This window comes from Rhamphochromis sp. 'chilingali', assembly GCF_963969265.1.
Source record: "Rhamphochromis sp. 'chilingali' genome assembly, chromosome: 3".
In the NCBI taxonomy this organism is placed as follows: Eukaryota; Metazoa; Chordata; class Actinopteri; order Cichliformes; family Cichlidae; genus Rhamphochromis; species Rhamphochromis sp. 'chilingali'.
The window spans coordinates 34,888,135-34,910,863 of record NC_137931.1 but is presented as its reverse complement, the minus strand read 5'-3'; the positions used below and the strand labels follow the sequence as shown (position 1 = coordinate 34,910,863).

General features: G+C 40.8%; 1 protein-coding gene across 8 annotated transcripts in view; it reads left to right on the top strand.

Moving 5' to 3' along the window:
• The first annotated feature begins 5,649 nt into the window (after positions 1 to 5,649).
• Positions 5,650 to 22,729, top strand: part of celf5a (cugbp, Elav-like family member 5a) — a 189,935-nt gene continuing 172,855 nt past the window's right edge. For all 8 annotated transcript variants that reach the window (XM_080878992.1, XM_080878997.1, XM_080878995.1 and 5 more), the window contains exon 1: positions 5,650 to 6,029. In XM_080878992.1, the coding sequence (XP_080735118.1) occupies positions 5,672 to 6,029 (358 nt within the window). In that variant the 5' untranslated portion in view covers positions 5,650 to 5,671. The remainder of the gene's footprint in view (positions 6,030 to 22,729) is intronic.

Genomic DNA, 22,729 nt, shown 5'->3' with positions numbered 1-22,729 from the left:
GTAATCTGCTGATCTAATGATGTTTTTCTAGCGATAATTGTATCAATACTAAAACAGCAGCAGTCCAGGCAATCTTGAAATTGAGGTAGCTGTTGAGGCTACTCAGATCACAGCAGTGACTCAGATTAGGAGACATGATTGCTCTGCAGGCTGACTATTTCTCTCCTCTGCAACAAAACTGCAGTCACAGTGGGTGACAGGATTCTCCGGGAAGCAATTTTGGGTGATAAAATTAATCTACAATATGTCAAAATTATTTTCAATGATTGTCCCTTCTCTTATCCGTCAACACATATAATGCACAGCAAGAGACTGGTGCAGGAGAAAACAGTCTGCTTCACTTCCTCCATGGACAAAGTACAAGCAGTTCCTCCAATTCAGCTGGAGGAAACCACAAACTGGATCTGTTTAGTGCCAAAATGAACTGCTACCAACCAACCAGAGTAAAAACACGGAAAGTAAGCAGGGACAATTAGAATGAAATATAAATAAAAACACCCCCTGGGTGCAGTTTAAATCTGAGGTCCCCTTAAAAATTATATTGCTCATTCTACAGAGAGTTAAGGGAGGTTGATGTAATTATTATTTAGACAGCTAGTTACTGTAAGCACGGCTCCAAGAGGCATCTCATTTCCTTCTTTTTCCTAATGATTACACTCCTGGCCTTTCTTAACTGGAAATGAAAAAAGGAAATTGGTGTGTACTCTTCGGCTGCTTTTTAAATTGGCTCTGTTGGATAATTATGTATGCTCACCGAGATTGTAGAATTCATGTGCAAGTCTTTACTATTTTGTCATTTCGGGTTGTGGAGTTTTATTAGAGCAAACAGATGTAGTGAAGTAGCACTTATCTCTACTTTAGATCTTAAAAAATATATCACTGTTTCAATTATTTACACATTTAAGCTTATTTTCCTGATCTTGTTTGACACACAGTCAGAACGGTGCCGCAGTAGTTAGGCCTGTCCCCTCGCAGTGAGGAAATACTTGCTGGCTTCGACCTTGTGGCTGGCTAAAGCCTTTTTGGTGGAAAGTTTACATGTTCTCCCTGTGGGTGCGTGGCTGTTCTCCAGTTCCCTCCTGACGTCCACTAACATGCATGTTAGGTTGCATTTCTAAATTTGTGTGGTATTTCTCTCTGTGTTAGTTGGATGTGAGAACTCCACCTTCGCCCAGTGTCTGCAAAAATATCCCAGTGTAAACCTGGTAAGATGAACAGTAAAGTAAGTGAATGGATGGCTATTTGACACAGATGACCCTTTTAATGATTGCAACAGAACCAAAACCACAAAAAAAAAAAAAAAAATTCTAAAATGTCCTTCTTTGTTGGAATAACTGGTTAATATCAAACAGCTCTAAGCTACTTTCATTCCAGGGATCTAAGGCTTGTAAAGAAAGGTGCATCACCCCAGCTCCGCAGTTCAACCAGCTCTTATCACATCTCATCAACCTGTTAAGTCACTGGTCCATAAAACTGTCTCAAGTGTGATACACCATCATCACATCACACCCTAATTTTCTCGAAAAACATCTTACAGCTGAACAAGCGTGCTTTGCAATGCATAACCAGAATGCAACGATGAATTAGGCACCGGGGGACACATCTTACTCTTGCCGCTTACCCACAACTGCAATCACCAAGCCAGCCCGAGCAGAGAGGAGCTGTCTCTTGACAGCAAAGTGTTGCGCACTTTGTGATGTCAAGTTCCTAATTCGCTCACCAACATCAACTCATAACAAGACAGCATGCAGCGTTTTAAAGTGCACTTTCACATGGACGGTGTTTGCTTATTATGCAAGCGAGTTAGTCAATCTGGAGAACAATGCTGAATTTGGATAATTGGGTGGCGTGTGTGTTTATGAGTGTAGGAGTATGTCTGTCTTGACTGTACGTCTACAAGAGCTCGCAGAATGCAAAATGACTCCCAGAGCTGCCTTTGTCTCCCTCGGGCCTCAAAGACTTCCCAAGCTGAACAGCTCAAGCTAGGCTGCCTCCCTCTCAAGGTCCAGACTGGTTAACAAGCAGCAAAATAAAAGCCAGCAAGTTAAATTGTATGTAACTTTTTAGTTTGCACAAATAGTGTGACCTTTATTGATTTCTTGTCTCTGCCGTCAGCCTGGTAAAACACTAATGGCATTGGTCAATAAAAAACCATGAAGTGGAAGTTCTCAATACCCCTCCCCCTGCGCTGACCATATCCCTAAAAATAGCCACTCAGCCTCCCTCAGAGGCCACTGAGCCCGAGCCATGACAGCTCACTACCCTTATTCAATATGAGCTGTACTGTGTCCCTGTTTGTTTCCCCACTGCAGATGTAAGCGGGCTGACACGCTGAGTCATATGCCAAACACATCTACTTCGATTCCTGTCCCTGCCAACTCCCATTCCGATGGCCAGAGAACCCTGCCTCTTTTAATCAATAAATTAATAACACTATGAGTGGAGCATAAAATAAGACTTTGACTGTGGTGCGCAAATTGAAAACCATCAGCAGCTTCAGCAACTCTAACTTACATGGTGTTCTGGGACCTACTGCTTCAAAGAGTAACATTCATTTTTCAAAATGCCTTGTGTCTATGTAGTCACCACCCGCCGTTTTATTGACTGGTATGTGTCAATGTGTACCCCTGCCAGCTTACGTCTTTCTCTCTATACTTGCGCTTATTGAACTTTGCAAAAATAAATTATACGAGCAGAATTCAATAAAGTTGAAATGACCTCCACTTCTCTCCCAGAGAAAACAGCCGTCTTCTCTTTGTAGCCCATGTTTTTTCTCCAAACTTCTCAACGCTGAACTTTGTTGACCAGTCTGTTTCTGCTGCACGTTAGGCCCTTCGGAAGTGAGACTCGCCTAGCTTTTCAGGTGCGCCGCGGAATTCAAAACAACAGGGGCTGCTGAAGGCGGTTCACTTACACAGTGATGCAGATATTCAGAAGTTAAAGTTCTGGGAGAGCACCCCTGTGGTGCCGTTCCTCCACGGTGAGAGAAGCAGCAGCAGCAACAGCCAGCAGTATCGATTCACCTCGCAGCCTTGAGCCTGCTGTCACAGACAGTATATCACTTCATTTAACCCACTGTTAAATAGGCTGTAATTAGAAATCTGTCCTGCAGATGTGTTTTATTTAAAGGATGGTTTGTGGCTAAGTTGCAAAACTACCTACTCTGTTTTGCATTAGTTTTGTTGCTGGCGTTCTTTTGTTCAGCGTTTCATTTTCACGAAGGATTTGAGTGCTATTGACAGAGTCTGCAAAGAGAAAGCAAATGATGCAAATAAATCCCCTCTTGGGGGATTAGTCTGCATGCTATTTGAAAAAAATATGGTAAGTCTCTTAATTGTAGTTAATGCTTGTTGGTCTCTCGACTCAATCTGATGACAATAAACTGTTTTTACAGCCAGCATTTTAACTTTGAAAAGCACAGGTGAAGTAAAATCCTTTAAGTTTCCATGTAAGCCGTGACAACAAGCCCGGCTGCACACAGATCACAGATTTTGCATCAACAGTTTTGTTGTATATGTGCAATGACAATAAAGAGCTATTCTATTCTATATCAACAAGCTGATATTATTGCTCTGTATGTTGATCCAACAAAAAGCTCTTTGCCTAGTTTCCTTGTGGTTACTATTCTTTCAAAGATTAATCATAAAATTCTGTCTTTTGGATGTTGTATTATGAATTCGTTGTGGTGAGGAAGAACAAGAAGTTCAATGCTCACTTATTTGTCTACAGTAGTTGATATTTTGTCATTTTATTTGCTGAAAATTGGCTATTGAAGAAGAGGGTCTGTATCTTTCCACGCTCTCTCTACAATACTCGCATGCTCATTAAAACTGTACATGCAACTTACAATGAAAGCGTTGAAAGTGTTATTGATCCCTGCATTCATTCCTCCTCTCAGCACCGGCTGTAAAGTGATCTCTTTCAGAGCAAGTAAATGAAGGGGGGAAAAAATCCACAGTCTTTGCTCAGTGCAGAAATCCTTTTTCAGCTCAGAGACCTAATATTAAGATTCGGGAACCCAAATTAGCCAAATGAAATGGCAATCTTCTAAAGGTACATTTTAATTAGAACAAAAGTTCTGCTGAGCTTTTCTGTGCTGTGATAACTTTGTAGGCACAGAAACAGAAAAATGGAATGTCTTACTAAAAAGCCAATCTTTGATTATTTGATTTAAGAACAACCTTTGGATACTGTTACAGTGCCATTAATTCAAATACATGGTAATGGCCTGCACCATAGCACTGTTTAACCTTCAGCTGTTTTAATTTAGAGAAAAAAGAAATAAATGTGTTCTTTACCCCTCCTGATGGTCCTTTAAAGACAAAACAGTGTTGTGGACACCAGAGGGTTCATTCATTGTTTACACACTGAGAGATTGACAGCTGGCTTCCACATTTAAAATTTTAAAATGTGATCAAACTTTAAGAGAAGACATTTTATAAATTACAGCTAGAAATATGCGAGCGTAAATAGTCGGGCTATTCTGCTGCAGACTTGCATACTGGGGCGCTTAAACAGAACAGAGCTGTCATTATTGTAATTGCTAACACCTGTGTTTTCCCCACTGTGAATGTCAGCTGTGGGAAATAATCTCTTGAGTAATTTTCTTTGTGCTGCTACTTTCACTAAAGTAAAGGTTTTGCCTTCAGTCTTGACAGTGATTGAAAACAAAACAAAAGCAAATCCATCTTTAATATTTTCATTTTTTTTTTGTTCTGTTTTTTTTTTTTTTTGCCAAAATGTCTTTCCTGAGTTGAGCTGAACCCAGCTACGTGGGGCCACAAGAGAGTAGGGAACATGTGGAAGAGAGCCTCGACAGGTGGAGGTATGCTCTGGAGAGAAAAGGAATTTAATTGAGTAGAAGCAAGACTGACTACACGTGTGGATATATGAGGGAGACTGGTGGAAAGGTGGATTATTGATAGTCAAGGTGGAGGAGTGTAAATACTTGGGGTCAGCCATCCAAAGTGACAGACAGTGGACAAGAGAGGTGAAGAAGAGAGTGCAGGCAGGGCGAGATTTGTGACAGAAGCATAGCAGCAAAGAAAGGGAAGGTTTGCAAGATGATAGTGAGACCTGCTGTAATTTATGGAGGAGGCAGAGCTAAAAATGTTAAGATTTTCAGTGGGAGGAACCAGAATGGACAAAATTAGAAATTAGTACATCAGAGGGACAGATCACGGTGAGCTGTTTGGAGACAAAGTGAGAAAGAAAAGGGTGAGACGGTTTGCACATGTGGAGAGGAAGGATTTTGGACAGTGGATGTTGAATATGGATCTTCCAGGCAGGAGGAAAAGATGGAAAATATGAAAACCTCAGAGAAGGTTCGTGGATGTAGTGAGGGAGGACATGCAGAGGGTTGATGTGACAGAGGAGAATGATGGGATAGGGAACATAGGCAGATGATCCGCTGTGGCGACCCCTAAAGGAAGCAGCCGAAAGAAGTCTTTTTTGAGTTCGAGTACATCATAAACACCACTGGGTGTCGCTCTATAGTGTCTCATATCGCTTCTGCGCGCTTATTTCACCAATATCAACCCCCTCTTCCTCGCTGTGTGTGCGTGTGTGTTGTGTGTCGGATAGAAAGTCAGCCTGGTTTCCAGCTGAGTGCTTGCTCTCTCACAGTGTGTGTGTGTGTTGTCATTATTATCCACTCTGCTCCCAGCTCAGAATGGCCAGATTCACTCAGACTGAAACAAGAAGGCAGCACCATCCACAGCAGCCCCAGCCCTCTCACTCCAGCCTGGTTTTCACCGGACCGGGGGCACCACCGACCCAACAACCACTACTACTTATCCCACATCAGCACCAGTACCCTCAGATCACATTTCCGAAACCCATGAACGGGTCAGAACCCATTTCAATTCATCCGGAGAGCGGCAACATGAAAGACCAAGATGCCATTAAACTGTTTATCGGGCAGATACCGCGGAACTTGGAAGAAAAAGACCTGAAACCCCTGTTTGAACAGTTTGGGAAAATCCACGAACTGACAGTTCTCAAGGACCGATACACCGGCATGCACAAAGGTAATGTGTCGCCCCTCGAATGGCTGAGAGGCCCATATGAAGCTTAATATCTGCTTATTAGTATCTGTACGTACTGAACTGATTTGTAGTGAAATGCGGATTTTTGTCACTTTTATTTTCATGTTTAATCGGGCTTAATCGCTCAGCTGTCAATCCCCCAAATAATCTGTATCGTTATGCTCATCACTGCTCATATTTCTGTATAACATTCATGAGGTTTGGCATTTTGCTCCAGTTGCTTTTTTTGTGCGTAAGGCAAGTTTTTAGCTTTTTAGTAATTATCAGATTGGTTTGACGCGCTTTTGTATTTCTATCTCTAAATTTCAGTATTTATTATGACCACAAAAAGAAAGATTTGCACATATTTTGAGTGTTTTGAACACGAGGAAAAATTCTTCATTTTATTGCCTTTGAGTGTTTCCTTAACACGCTCCTAAGTGGGGCAGAGGCGCTCGGAAAGGATGCATTTTTCAACAGCCTCCTCTTGCCAGTCCCATCTTTTGCGGAGGGGCGGCATCATTTATTCATCCATATGCTTTCTTTAACATCTCCCCATGTGCAAATAGAGCGGGCTGGGTGCAAACGCGACACGGCGAAATCAGTTCAATTCTACAACGTCTCCAAAGGGCGCACGAACTGTCACAAGATGACGGACGTCGCCACGGAGAGTGGGCAGTGATGCTTCTGCTGAAATGGAAGCAGAGGGTGTAAATCCACTCAGGTCACTATACATACACTGACAACTTCCATCTTCCATAATGAAGTTGGCTAGCAAGAATATAGATCACTGCCTGGGTGGGAAAAGCATTTCACGATACAGCCCCCCCTCATACCCCGCACCCCCCATCCCCTAGATTCAAGCAGTGCAGACGTCATCATTGTCATCGTCATGACCCGTGAGCCCTCACCCAACCTTTAATTTAGACCTGAAGTGCATAACCCCAGAGCTGCACTGGTTTAGCTGATCAGTGACATTCAGGCTTTGACTATAAGCACTGTGATCACTGTTAGTTTCATTGTAACGGTCAGGCCAGTGCACTGTCCACAAAGTTTGCAACATCTTATTCATATAACGACAAAAGGGCAATTGCATACTTAATGCATTTGGAGAACATTTATGGTGATTTCATTGCTGACACATAGAAGTCACAAACAAAAGCATGCAATGGCCTCGACTATCATTTAGTCAAATCCACAGTTATAAAAAACCCTTTTCTTTGTTTTTTTCCACACGTGGATTCTTCATTTCGCAGAGCAGATGCAGATGTGTGAAGGATGTAAGCACAGGAGATAAGCCTTTTATTACAGTGACATTTAGAAAAGACAAATGATAATGTATGACAGTAAACATTACAAACCCTGTCGTGTCATGCATCAAGTCACCATCGCAAGATATTAAATTTGTTTCTGCTACAAAGGTCGTCCCCATCTCCTTCAGAATAATTAATACAAGTCTTTGTGAGGGTTTCAAACCAGGATACAGTTACAGTATATAATAATAATAATAATGTTTGCCACATATTTTATGACGGTCGTAAAGTTGATGTTATTGTTGTGGAAGTCATTTCTTCAGTATTGCACTGATCTGGTTTGCTTTGGATGTGTGTGTTTTTGTGCTTGTGTTCATGCATATACTAAAATGTCATTTCACCCATGTTACAGTGATGGCAGTATTTTGGGTCCTGAATGATGTCACCTTACCGTGCTATCAGGGAAAAAACAATTTAGGCTTTCCACATAACATAAACAGCACATTTCCATTACGCATACAAAAACACTGATCTTTGGTAGACATGTATATAATTCAAGTGAAATATTTGACATTTGTCTAGGCCATAAATTTGATATGTCATAATTAGCAATTATTTTGTCAATTAATACAGTGATAAACTGCTTAACTACATTGTAATTCATTTGAAAAGGTTTTTTGTTAGATTTCCTCGTAGCATTATATTATCATCAATGTATTACATCATTCTTGCCCTGGTGGTAAAGTAGAAGAAGTAGGAAAATGTGTAATTGAGATGTACTGCTTGCTTTCGGTGAGACTCTGTATGATCAACCTCCTCAGTTCTCTTGTCAGTTTGAAATGCAAAACTCAAAAGAGCCTTTCAACAAAGTGAAATCCCTTAAAAATATCCAGTGAACCTTTATATCTGTTCATTGTGCATTATAATTTTTTTTTTTTTTTTTTTTTGCATTTTACTAAACAAAAAATCTTGTTTAAATGTAGCTGGATAATCCTCTCCTTCTGATCTAGCAAAAATGCTAAAAATATGATTCCAAATGCATTTCTCATGTCATTATTTACCCTGAATTTTAACGTACAAACCGCGAATTAATTTTAGATAAGCATAGTTCAGTCAAATTAAATGAGTTAGGATGTAATGAAGCCTTGTTGCACAATTAACAATACAAAATCAAACTCTAATGTGTCAGTGATCCTTGATGAGGTTATTTTATAGTTAATCACGTTATTAAGCAGAAAAAGGATTATGGGGTACGCATCCTGATGAAAACACTGGGCAAGCACCCTCAAAGTGGCACATTCACACTAACAAAGACATCGATGGACAGAGGAACACACGCACATACACACATGCGCACATGCTATTTTCATTATACTAAGTGTTGTGCATTCGTAGCCATTGCGCTTATTCTGTCATTTGGATTTTTTGGATTTTCATTTCATCCACATTGTGCTCTCTGTGTTTATTTCCTCTTTTCTTATGCAACTGTTTTTTCCCCTTGGTAATCCGAGAGGGAAAACATGGAATTAGTTTGTAAAGCGTGATAATAATGCATGGCCATAATAACTTGACTCAAGAGGATTAGCAAATGTGCATTGTCTGAAGCAGCAGTCTCTTGGGTGATCAGCTGGTTGCCTCCCTAAACAGTGGCTGCCTCTGCCAATTAAAAATTCAGTCTAGCCTGCCTCTTCAAATGATTAATTCTGCCCACGCTGTCGATGGCCTGCCAATTATTGTCGCCCAATTGGTATTAATAAGTAGAGGATTTCCTGATGTTGAATTTATCACAGACTATGAAAACTTCTCCCTTTGGCTCTAATTACCTTTGACTAGCACATGCAGAACAAATACATACATGCATATATGCACTTGCATATATCCAGAACCAGTGTTCCTTTTATGCATTGTGCCTGTTATGTTGCTTGCTATATCAAATTCTTTAATTAAAAGTGCAGTTGGGTAGATTATATCATGTGAGTTTCCACAATGCACTCAGATCAGAGAGGAAATGTATAATTTAGCACAACAGGTAGACGCATAGACAAAAAAAAATCCCTAGGTTGCTCCATTCTGCCGAGTAAGGCTGCCTGGATATCAATACTAAGCTTGTGTTGAGTATTACTGTGTTAATGCATTTATAAATGGAGATATTGCCATAGACCCCAGCAAGCAGAAGCACATTAAATCACAGAATAATCTAATGAAATATTTATTCAAGTTTTTATTTTTTCCTTCGTCTGAAGCAGTCTGATGGATAGGGTTTCTCTGTAAGTTGTGCTCCTCAAAGAATAAAGAAGGAAGGAAGCACAGCTAGTTGGAACAAAGCATATTCATCAAACCAGAACTATACATTCCAGTTTTCCTTTATGAAGATGGAGCTTAAAGGCAACAGCACTGGTTAAACCAACTGTTGGTTTGTTAAAGCTGCTTTCTTCCTTTGATATTATGTACATGCACACATTTTCATATTACGTGTGCCTTATGGAAAGTGTCAAAGATCACGGCACTGCTGTAGGACAGCATCCCTCCTGGGGAAACAGATGGGAAAAATTCGCTTACATCCATAAACAGAGCTGTAGATACGACATGGACTGTACAGAAAGACCGAACTGTGTTAATATTACAGATTTAATAGACAGCTTTGGAACTTATTCCTTTTGACATTATTGCCTATTTACTAATGAAATGAACCAATATCATAAATGCCATGAAAGCTACACTCCGTTCCAGCTGTGCGTGTGACCTCTGAGTCACCTGAAAAACAATTCTCGGTCTCTGTGTAGTTTTGTGCAGTGATTCGATTGAACAAATCTAGAATAAAATCTCCTGTCAGAGTCTAGTGAGCGAAGGCCACCGAGCCAAGCTAATGCAGTAACAACACTCGCCTCGCAATCTTTAAACGTCTGTAAATATTGTAATAAGCAACAGGGCTTTCCTCATAAAAGATGCAGCAGCTCAACGGGTACTGACAGGCGCTATGGGCCTTGACTTCAGGATGAGGAGTGCTGCCTCCCTCTCTCTCCTGCTCTTTTCTGTTGGTTTCCCAAGCAGATTGGCAATCTTAGATGGCAACAAGGCTGCGCTCTGCTGGAGGTTTGTATCTGCTCACCAGGCTCACCTGACTTTTATTCCGTCTCCGATTCCCTCTCCTTTAATACCTGCCCAGGAGAGCCTTTCAGATGGATTGATTTCCTGCACCAATGCAACATTCATTATTGCTTGCAGTATATTATACTTTCAGTTTGTTGGAAGTGCTGTTACACCATGACCTTTGTGGAATGTGTTTGCTGTAAATGGGTGCCCAGAATGGGAACAGAGATGGGAAAATGAGCAGTGAGGTCTAACTCATTAATAAAACCTCTAATGTTTTTGCATTTCATTAACTCAAGTAAATAAAGCTCTTTGGTCCTTCATTCTACATTTTCTGGACAGTGTTTGTGTTTCAAGGGATGGTGGTGATGCCATGGTGTTTTAAAAAGTTATATTGGTAAGTTGACTGTTTTGATGACAACCTATAATAATAATCGATGCGAGATGGAAGGCGATTTTAATTTGCGCTACTGGCTTTTTCCAGAAATTTTAAATGGAAGATTTTTGAGTTGAATTATTTTTGGCTGTTTTGTGGACACATTTCTTTTCTAAAGGTAGAGTTGGCAGAAGCGCGCTGCCTTCCTGCTCAGGCTCAAAGGTCAGAGCTATTTTCTTAGGCTTCTATCTCCCTCTATTTAGACTATCTATTTTGAATGGGCAGCTTTGCAGAGTGCCATTGCCTACAGAGCAGAGTGTACTCTTATGAGGGGGGAGGGGGGTTATAAAGGCACAGAGGGCGGAAAAGGGAGAGCGCGAGGAGGAGGGGGTTGGTGGTTTCTGTTAGAATAGCATGAGCTCTTTAATGTTGTGTTTGAGCCTGGCTGGGCACAGATTCATTTTAGAAGGAAAATGAAATAACAAGGGAGAGGGGAGAGAGGAGATTTTAATGCAATGTTTTGTGATAATCCCTCTCCATTTTGGAATGGTTCAGGAAAACTCATGCGATAAAGCCTTGTACAAGCCTGGAAAATAATAAGTTATTTGTCTTGTCTTATAGTACCGTGCCCTTGGAGGGCTTGCTAGCCCCCGTGTTTTGGACAAAAAACAATCACAGATTAGTCAAGCTGTCACACTTCTCTGATTGCCAAATCGTCGAGTCCTTGATATTGGTGTGAATGAACAATGCATTTATGTCTTACACGAATCTGCCTGAGAGTGCATGTGAACACAAAGCTTTGTGGATACTGGACTTGGTACTCTCACCTAATCCCCCCCCACTGTCATACAGCCCGGTGTGACAGAGAGCATTTGCACAGTTAGGATGGAACATGTATGAAGCGGGGCTCACGAGGCAAATGACAGACAGACACATGGCACAGAACAATGGATGTATGGACAGATGGATAAGTGTTTGTCAGAGATGCAGAAACAAATGGCAGCTTTTATCCCAAGGCGCTGGGAGAGCAGAGTGATGGTTCAGCTTGGGACATGGAGGATGCCTCTGACAGGCTGTTTGCCGTTTGGGCAACAGTGGATGGGATGGATTGAGGAGGAGCAGAGGCCAAGCTTGGCAGATAAAATAATCACCTGAAAGCTGCTGACATGAGAAAATCCCTCTAGTAACACTAGTAATATGTAATTCAATAATACCACTGCTACTTGTAATGTTAATTCTGTGCTGTCCAGAGGTGATTTCTTATTTTATGATTAGAATGCAAGCAGTAACAGCAAAACTGTTTATAATTAATGACAAAATATATTATGCGAAAAATGTTAGTATTTTGACAGCGTGAATAATATGGTAGTTTGCCACCCTAAGTGGGGATAAGCAGAACTATTAGCAGACCTTGTTTTCCACAGATATTAAGCAATCCTTGAAATTTAAGGAAGGCACATTTTAGATTGGAAAATGTCTAAGAATGCTCAAGTCCATGAGGGATGTGTGAAGATACATGCGGCTCAGCACGGTTATAAATAGATATTCTGTGGTATTTCCGAAAATAGGTTAAGCTGCCATCGCTGCACTGCTGGCATGGCATCACTGATTGCCTGCCAGCCTCCCCAAAAGACTGCTCCCGTACTGTGCTCAAAAGGAGGGAGAGACAGAGGGAGCATCTGTGGGCGACTGCAGGCCTCGTTTCCAGCGCCTTTCCATGCCTCCCCTCACACCCCGTCTCTTCCATCGCTCAGCCATCTCTCTCCACGCTCCTTCCATCCATCTTTCTCACTTAAGGAGTGATGCCGCAGCCAACAGTCTCTGTGCTCTATTGCCAGTGACATAAACTGGTCAGAGGCTTTGTACTAGAGATGTATCGCATCCATTTTTTGTGTGTGTTTGATACAAGCAAATTGCATGCCAGAATAGAAAGATGAGAGACAGAATTTGTGTTACTTTTCTGGTGATCAAATATTAATTTTGTAGAATAAGCAAAGTATATGGACTTTATATGAGTTCCATTATGGCATCTGATCTGTGGTACACTGTACAACGGTAGATCTGGCTTAATTAAAAAAGACTATCTATCTATCTATCTATCTATCTATCTATCTATCTATCTATCTATCTATCTATCTATCTATCTATCTATCTATCTATCTATCTATCTATCTATCTATCTATCTATCTATCTATCTATCTATCTATCTATCTATCTATCTATCTATCTATCTATCTATCTATCTATCTATCTATCTATCTATCTATCTATCTATCTATCTATCTATCTATCTATCTAATGTGGTTACCAGGAAATACAGTACATCGAGGCAATTAACACCCCGGTGTCTGCTTGTTAGTCACACCATTAGTGTTAATTAATTGTCTCCTCCAGCTGCAGTGGTGATATGAGATAAATAAATAAAAGTTAGGACAATGACACAAATTATATTGTTGGCAAGCAGGGTATAAGTGAAAATGAGCTTTTGAAAGATGGAAAATAAAAAAACAGTATTCATTACCAGCGTCTTTATAAAGGCTTGTGTATATACATCAGTCTCGAAGAGGTGGTCACTGATTGCATCGTGACTACCTCCGGCACCACTTGCTGGACATGCAACGGAGCACCTTCTCTAAGAGACTGATTCAGCTTCACTGCCACAAGGACAGATACAGTATTGGACACATTTTATACTTACTTCACATTAACAAATTAATTTTCCAATGTGGGATAAATCAAGTGTATCTCATTTCATTAGGTTGCCCATGTACAGCGGTATACTGATAGAGAATGAATGTGTGAATGATTTCACCAGGTAGTGTTTTTTGCTCTCCTTGCATGTCTGTCTTTCTCATCCCTCTTTCAAACAGTCCATCCAAGCAACCTCCGTGCCTTTGAAGCGATGTCTTTTAAGGTACCTTTCAATTTGTAAAATCAAAGTGACTGAGAACCTGATCTGTCTCTTAGTCCATAGTCAGTTTGCAGCTGCCAGTCATCTATGATTGTGGCTTTGCTATGATCAATTGAGCTGTCTCAGAGGTTTAAATGCCTTTTAGTTTTAGACAGAGGACATGCATTTTTAGTAATATTGCATCAAATATGCCATACATTAAAGGGAAACTTTAAATACAAACGGTGTGGGCCAAAATGAAAGGGATTTTATGGTTTCCTTTCTTGTAGTCCTGTTTTCCTCTTTCAAGAGGTTGTTAGAGTACATGAAGAGGATGCAGTTTTCTGACTTTGACTCGGGCAGAGGGAGGTGGGGTGGGGGCACACAGAGTTATTGATTTCTGTAAATCCCTTGGCCGGAGCAGACTTGGCTCAGGGAGGGAAGCAGGGATGACAGGCTGGAGAGACGGGACTTGGCAGGTAAACTCTTGTTGCCCTCCCAGAAGTAACACGGCAGGAGGCAGTAAGTGTGAACCTACACATTATTTACAGCTCTGTGAAACTCTATCCATTAACAGTGTCAATTAGCTTGCTCATCAGGGATGCAGGGCACTGGACTACTATTTATAGATTGGACCATGGCTTTAATAGCAAAAGAGGGATGATGTACTCAGAGAGTCTACAAAAGTCAAGGCTTACTTTAAAGGCTATAGAACAGTGGAGGATGCCAAAGTGCTGTATCATAAGTGTTATCCAGCCAAATATCAGGGATTCTGGCCAATTCTGGGGACGGGCTGCTGGTTGCAATCTGCCATGTCACCAACAAAACCTGCATTTGCTGCCAACTTTATAAAGTGGTTGTTGGAAATTCCTTTTTAATGCTAATACGTGTATATGTCATAAGTATGTTTGCCAACATGCAGATCAAATATAACATGGACATCTACAATTGGCACAAGTTCACTTAATAGCAAATATAACAAGCTGATAATTGAAGGATTTATGAGGTTTCTCTTCCAAAGTCTCTGTGAGTTGAGACTTTCCCGCTGCTAGCAATCCCTGTGTTTATGCTTGCAACTGATTGTAGGAGTCTTTCCTTTGCTTTTATTAAATAGTTGGATAACATTAAGGAGACGGCTGAATATTTGCATCCACAAAGAAAAGTACATTTATCTAAATGTCACAACAATCTCCAGATAGGTTGTTCTGAGTTTGAGCTTTAACCTCTATTATATGTTCATAAAAATGTGATTCATTTTCTCAATTTAAAAATGTATTGGAATGCATGATAGTAAACATACAAAGGAGCCTTGCATAATCTTACTGCCAACCTTACAATTCTGCAACAAGAAGTCTAGTGACAATTAAAGTGTTTAATTGCAACACACATTGCATAATTAAATATATTATAACTGAGGCATTATTATAATAAGACTTATAATTAATGTGAACAACATTTTCAGATAGTTTGTGATTATAAACAAACAAATACAAGTTCGTGACAATGATTTGACATGTCAGTTTTAATTATTTATGGTTTATTAGGGAATGAACTATTGATGTGTTGTAGTACGTTGAACTTTTTAACTCTCAAAAACACTTTGTATGTCTGCTTTATTTAAGGCTATAGTTCACAATGATAGTTTTAACACATTTATACAGTTATTCTGTCATAGAAAGATAGTCAGTCATGACTTACCAGCTGGAATATATATGAAGTACCACTTAAGCAACACTTATTCTAGTAAGTGACTGTGAAGGTATCAGTATACAGTGCGTGCCTGCATTGCTGTGATGGTTTCTATTTCCCTGTATTGATCATGAAACATATACTGAGCATTTCGGAAAGAATTAAATGTAATTGTCACACTCATTAGGCAATATATCACATGTACACACAAATACATGAATGCATGCACACACACACACACACACACACACACACACACACACACACACACACACACGAAATCCTTTGGGAGGTTCTGCCTATGGATCTGTTTGACCGCTTCTTGGAGGCTATAGTGTAGTCTATGTGAGCAAGTAGCAACAAATCAATGGCTGAGGTTCTTCTACTCAGGGGTCAGAGAGGATACCACGAGGGTGCAGGGGCTATTTGTTGCCTTCATGATAGACACCGATGCTCCTCAGTGCTCTGCAGTGTTCATCCTCCCCCAGCTCATAGTGAAGGTGTGATGGGAGGGTTAGTGAAGGAGGAAATGGAAAAGGATTTTGGAGCTGGGTGCAGCAGAGATGAAGGGTTACAGTTATTAGTGGAGGAGTGATGGAAGAGTGCACGAGGATTCAGGGTTAGGAGATGTTTACTGTGCACAGTTTCTGGTGCTATAGAAGGTGAATGTCTGACATAATTAAGGTTTACAGGTTAAAGAAGGCTACTGCTTTTATTACAATATCATTATGAGGCTCATTATTAAGCTGGGGCAGCAAAAATGTTGTTGTCAGAACAATGACTGAGACTGTTTTGAAAGGTCCCTGCCATCGCTAGCTGTTTTTCTTTGCCCTCTTTCAGCCTTCGCCCTAAGTATTGACATGATTGTTGTGTGTAAACAGATCAAGAAGTGTGGTTGTGTTTTTTTCAAAGATAAGAAAATGATTAGATAAACTAAAAGATTCTATGAGACCAGACTGATTACCCCCCTCGTGGTCAATCTGTGCCATAGAGCCTCCCGCCTAACCGACTGGCGATGATTCGGGTCATAATCACGTTTCATCCACGCCGATGATGTGCGTTTCAGCTACCGACCCTTCTGAAAGGCTCTCAGTTCCCTTAGAGCCCTGCATGGCAGTAAATGAAGTAAGCAAGTAATCTAGCCACAGTGATAGCGTTTTCCAAAGAGTGCAAATGATGTGTGAGCGAGCAGACAAGGCTGGTGCCAGGATTGGCTCAGTTTCTGCTACCTTCACACTTTCTGGCCAAGGAAATGCCACAGTGAGAGCAAGTTCACACTTTTTCATTACACTGGGGCAGCTTGGCTCCTCTGGGGCAAGGAGATGGAGAAAAGAGGGTATGAAAGGTGGAGTTTAAAAGAGAGAGGTTGTGGTTTAAACCGGGCCTGTCTCCTCGGAATTGCATTCATATTTGACGATTCTGCAGTACGCATTTTATGCCCACTGCCTATGTAGAAGTAGGGTGCTCGTATTCAGCTTACCAGCAGCTACCAGAGTGGCAGTGCAAATTACTAAATGCTGAGATTGTGAAAATTACAAAAGACGGAAACAAACACTTTAAGTAAAAGTTCCAGACTCATAGAAACATTCAGCAAAAATTCTAACAAATGATAAAAAAATAAAATAAAATAAGGGGATGTGACTTAAATTTGGGAGCTATTTTAGGTCAAACTTTAAAAAAAAGAACCCACAAAAATTAAACATAATCATAATAAAACAAAAGAGCCAAACATGAAAAAGCTGCATATATCCAGACAGAAATGTACCAAATTGAGAAACTTTTCATTTTGTATAGAAGAAGGAAGGCACAATGCAATAATACTCCAAGTATTATACTTCAACTTGCACTTAGACCAGTTACAATTCTGCACCAGGTTATTATAATTATGTTAGCTGAGGGAGTAAAACAAATAAAGCAAACTGTAAATTCAAATCATTTCAGTTTTATTTATACCGCGCCAAATCACAACGACAGTTTCCTCAAGGCGCTTTATATTGCAAGGTAAAGACCTACAATAACAAAGAGACATATTTCGAAATCATATTTACCAGGAAAAGTCTGTTTGCTGAGACTGAATTATTAATTCTAGATGACAAACTTGAATAAACTTGAATTTTCTCTAAAACAGTAAATTGAAAAAATATCCTCAAAGACTTTGTTTTGGGGGTTTGGTGGGGGAATTTTCTTGATACACAACTTTAATGCCACTACCAATAACAATAGCCAAAAATAAGTATTTTAAATGGCCAATGAAGTAACAGCAGTTTTCTTTTTTTTTTTTTTTTTTTTTTGGAAGTGTTTTCAAAGGAATCACTACTGGTCAGAGTATTTCTGGCTGACTAATTTAAAACAATATTTCTGAAAGAGTAAACAGATAGCTGGTCAAGGAACCAATCCAGCCATAGTATTAATATCTCAGTAATATTTTACTATCTTTTTAAAATTCTTTTTTATTTAGGTGTGTGAATTTTTTTGAGTGTTTCTACATTTGAGCTACTTATTATTCTTTACACCATAAAGGAAACATATGTGTGCTTTTGCAGGACTTCAGGAATGTATTTCATTGCCAAATAGACCTAAAGAGCACTAAAGGATGGCACAGCAGGAGTGCCTCCTGTGTCTCACAGACCCCGTGGACATACACTCGTGATTTCTACGACTGAGCAGGAACGCACTTCTTACTTACTGTCTTCCGTTCTCCCTCTGCCTCACGCGCTCCCTCCCTCTCTCCCATGTAACACTCTTTAATTACATGCCAATTCAGTGCAGAGGAGATGGAGAGACTCGGCCTTATTTCCCAGTACACACGTACCCCACTTAAAAATATATCATTAAGAAATGGGAGACCAGACACGGGGAGCTGCTGATGGAGATGAGAAGCTGGGAAAGACGAGAGGAGAAGAGGAATCTCTTCTCTTTGCAGCTGAAATCAATGTTTTAGACAAAGCTGTTTTAGGTTTCTGTCAGATGATGCAGAGGATCATCTCCTCGCAGTGGGAAGGCTTCCCCCATTGCTGTGTCAGCAGGCTCTGATTACAGTGGCTTTTTGTTGTATTTCAAACAATTTCATCATGCTCCCCCCACTCACACTTTTGCACTTGGTATGCAACGCAGCGCTGGCAATTTGTACGTGTTTGGATTCCAATTATGGAGTTGTTAAAGCTTTTTCGCCTGTGGCCTGCAAATTCTTATTAAGCCATACATTAAAGAGCACAGAATCACATTTAAATTGAGTTCATGTTTCTCTTTTGTTTGCCAGTGTTGTGGTTGCTATTAATTTATTCGCAATGCCCTATGCATTACACATTAACAAATAAATCGCGTTTGTGATTGTAATGCAAAATACTTGTTTCTTATTCAGAGATGGGGCAAGCGTTTGTCAAGTAAACCAACAACAAGCCCAGAGAGAGTGAAAAAGAGAGAAAAACAAGCACCAAAATGGAACCATTCCCTTCTGCTACCCTCGCCCATTTAAGAAACAAACAAACAAACAAAGCCAAAACAACAACGTGTAACAGTCTGGGTATTGCGTCAAGTTCAAGCTAATGAGCAATACGAATTAAATGGTAGTGTGAGTGACTGAGGGGTTTAATTGGGGGACGCAGTTTGACACGATTATTTTTGGGGTAACTGGGACAGGTAAGGCACCATTAACGCTGTCAGAGACTTGAAAGATCACAACCTGCATACACGTTGCTGCTGTTTGTCTTTCATGCGATCATTTAGGCTATAGTGGTTAAATATTGTAATGAGGGTCAGCGCATCCGCAGTCATGAAGGCACATATCCACGTTACAGACACTTTAGGCAGCGAGGCAAAAAGAGGTCCAAATCAATGAATAGATCAGTGACTTTTATGACATTTTACCCTTCAGTGGAGAAACCATTGTTGTACAAGGGTCAGTAAAACTGTAAATACCGTACATGTGCTGTTCGGCTGTATTTATGCTTGTAGAGGGGCACAAAGAGTGGTGCATGGATGGGTAAAAGTGATCCCATCTGAAACAAGAACAACAGATTGAAATATTGTCTCTATGAAAACTCTTAATATATCACCACCCACTGAATATATTTGGCTGTTGAAATGAGATCCAAAATGCAGCGGCTGCTAATAAACCATATTCAGAGTGGCAGAAATATGATGCATGCTAACCCATATGAACCTCATTAATAGAACACAAGCAAATCTATTTATTCAGATAGTCAGGGGGAAAATGATTGCCTCATTTTTCCATCTGGCTTCTCTCCTCTCCTCTCCTTCCTGCACTGCATGCTGGGAGTGTGAGTGAATGGGTGTGTGAAGGTGTTTGGTGAGTGCGTGGAGCGGCTGAGTGAGTTTGGGACGTTTGGACTGTTTTTTCCGGAAAACTTTGGGCTTTATGGGTGGTTAAAAGGTAAGGCAAGTTTATTTCATTGTGTTGTGTGAAGTGAAGAATTTTAGTTAATTGGCCAGTTTTACCTTGAGTCATGGCGTCCCTCCCCAGTGAGGGTTCGCCTCCCCTGTCTATTAGACATGGGGCCAGGGTGGTGGCATCCCAGCAGTACACCGTGGAGCAGGTTCTGCTAGCTGTTGGTGAACAGGTGGGCCTTGAGAATATAACTTATGGCTCTCGGGTGAACAAGGTTGTGATTGCTTTTCGCTGCTTGGTTCACCTGTTAGTTGAAAGGGGGATCATTCTGGATGATTTGTTTGTGGCTGTTTCGCCACTGTTTGTGCCATCTACGCGGGTCACCGTGTCCGGTGTCCCGCCGTTCATCCTGAATGAGCTACTAGAAAAGGAACTGACCCGCTTTAGAAAGTTTGCTAGCGGGTTCAGGGTTGTTCGTCTTGGCTGCAAAGACACCAGACTGCAGCACGTTCAGTCACTAAGAAGGCAGGCCTTCATGTATCTGAACGATTTTTGTGAACACACGCAAAGCTACTGGAAGCGTCTCACTGTCTTTTCTCTTTTTCTCCTCTTCTTCTCTCCGTCTTATATGGCAAATTTGAGAGTAGGTACACTTAACATTAATGGGGGTAGGGATAGGGAAAGGCGTGCAGTCGTGGAGCTTAGCAAGAACAAAAACATTGATGTGTTCTTTTTGCAGGAAACACATAGCACTATAGATAATGAGACAGAATCGGGAACGAGTTGGAATGGGCAGGCTTTTTTAAGTTATGGTACTAACCTCAATGCGGGTGTAGCAATTTTATTTTCTAGGTACCTTCAACTGTCACATGTTTCTGTCTGTGAGATAGAGCAGGGAAGGGCACGGGTAGTAAAAGCAACCATTAAGGGAATATCTTTTGCTTTTATGAATGTATACGCCCATAACTCAGCTGCGGGTTGTGTGCGATTACTTCGTAAAATTAATGATGAGTTATCAAAATTAAATAGTGGTTCAATAATAGTGGTGGGAGGGGACTGGAATTGCACAACCCACCCTTCAGTTGACAGAAACACAGGAGGGCCTCACCCACCTTCGGGCTCACTTTTGTCTACAATCATTCTTCAGAATGATTTGACTGATGTGTGGAGAAAGCTCCATCCCACAACCAGACAGTATACATATGTAAAAGTTTCTGAGAGCAATGTGAAGGCAGCTCGGCTTGATAGATTATACAGGGAGTGCAGAATTATTAGGCAAATGAGTATTTTGTCCACATCATCCTCTTCATGCATGTTGTCTTACTCCAAGCTGTATAGGCTCGAAAGCCTACTACCAATTAAGCATATTAGGTGATGTGCATCTCTGTAATGAGAAGGCGTGTGGTCTAATGACATCAACACCCTATATCAGGTGTGCATAATTATTAGGCAACTTCCTTTCCTTTGGCAAAATGGGTCAAAAGAAGGACTTGACAGGCTCAGAAAAGTCAAAAATAGTGAGATATCTTGCAGAGGGATGCAGCAGTCTCAAAATTGCAAAGCTTCTGAAGCGTGGTCATCGAACAATCAAGCGTTTCATTCAAAATAGTCAACAGGGTCGCAAGAAGTGTGTGGAACAACCAAGGCGCAAAATAACTGCCCATGAACTGAGAAAAGTCAAGCGTGCAGCTGCCAAGATGCCACTTGCCACCAGTTTGGCCATATTTCAGAGCTGCAACATCACTGGAGTGCCCAAAAGCACAAGGTGTGCAATACTCAGAGACATGGCCAAGGTAAGAAAGGCTGAAAGACGACCACCGCTGAACAAGACACACAAGCTGAAACGTCAAGACTGGGCCAAGAAATATCTCAAGACTGGTTTTTCTAAGGTTTTATGGACTGATGAAATGAGAGTGAGTCTTGATGGGCCAGATGGATGGGCCCGTGGCTGGATTGGTAAAGGGCAGAGAGCTCCAGTCCGACTCAGACGCCAGCAAGGTGGAGGTGGAGTACTGGTTTGGGCTGGTATCATCAAAGATGAGCTTGTGGGGCCTTTTCGGGTTGAGGATGGAGTCAAGCTCAACTCCCAGTCCCACTGCCAGTTTCTGGAAGACACCTTCTTCAAGCAGTGGTACAGCAAGAAGTCTGCATCCTTCAAGAAAAACATGATTTTCATGCAGGACAATGCTCCATCACACGCGTCCAAGTACTCCACAGCGTGGCTGGCAAGAAAGGGTATAAAAGAAGGAAAACTAATGACATGGCCTCCTTGTTCACCTGATCTGAACCCCATTGAGAACCTGTGGTCCATCATCAAATGTGAGATTTACAAGGAGGGAAAACAGTACACCTCTCTGAACAGTGTCTGGGAGGCTGTGGTTGCTGCTGTTGATGGTGAACAGATCAAAACACTGACAGAATCCATGGATGGCAGGCTTTTGAGTGTCCTTGCAAAGAAAGGTGGCTATATTGGTCGCTGATTTGTTTTTGTTTTGTTTTTGAATGTCAGAAATGTATATTTGTGAATGTGGAGATGTTATATTGGTTTCACTGGTAAAAATAAATAATTGAAATGGGTATATATTTGTTTTTTGTTAAGTTGCCTAATAATTATGCACAGTAATAGTCACCTGCACACAGAGATATCCCCCTAAAATAGCTAAAACTAAAAACAAACTAAAAACTACTTCCAAAAACATTCAGCTTTGATATTAATGAGTTTTTTGGGTTCATTGAGAACATGGTTGTTGTTCAATAATAAAATTATTCCTCAAAAATACAACTTGCCTAATAATTCTGCACTCCCTGTATATCAACCAGATGTATAATAGTAGACTAGTTAAAGCAGAGATTTCACCTGTTGGTTTTTCTGATTTCTGGTGCCACTGGAAACAAAGGAAAACGGACTTTTGCAATTTGGCTCAATAGTGGGAGGTGGGGAAAACACAGATTAAGCTTTTTTGTCACCAATACACATCACATGCAACGGCTACTGTTAAAGACTACTTTGAGGACTTAGAACGAGAGCTCAAGAGGCTAGAGACTGAGATTATAAG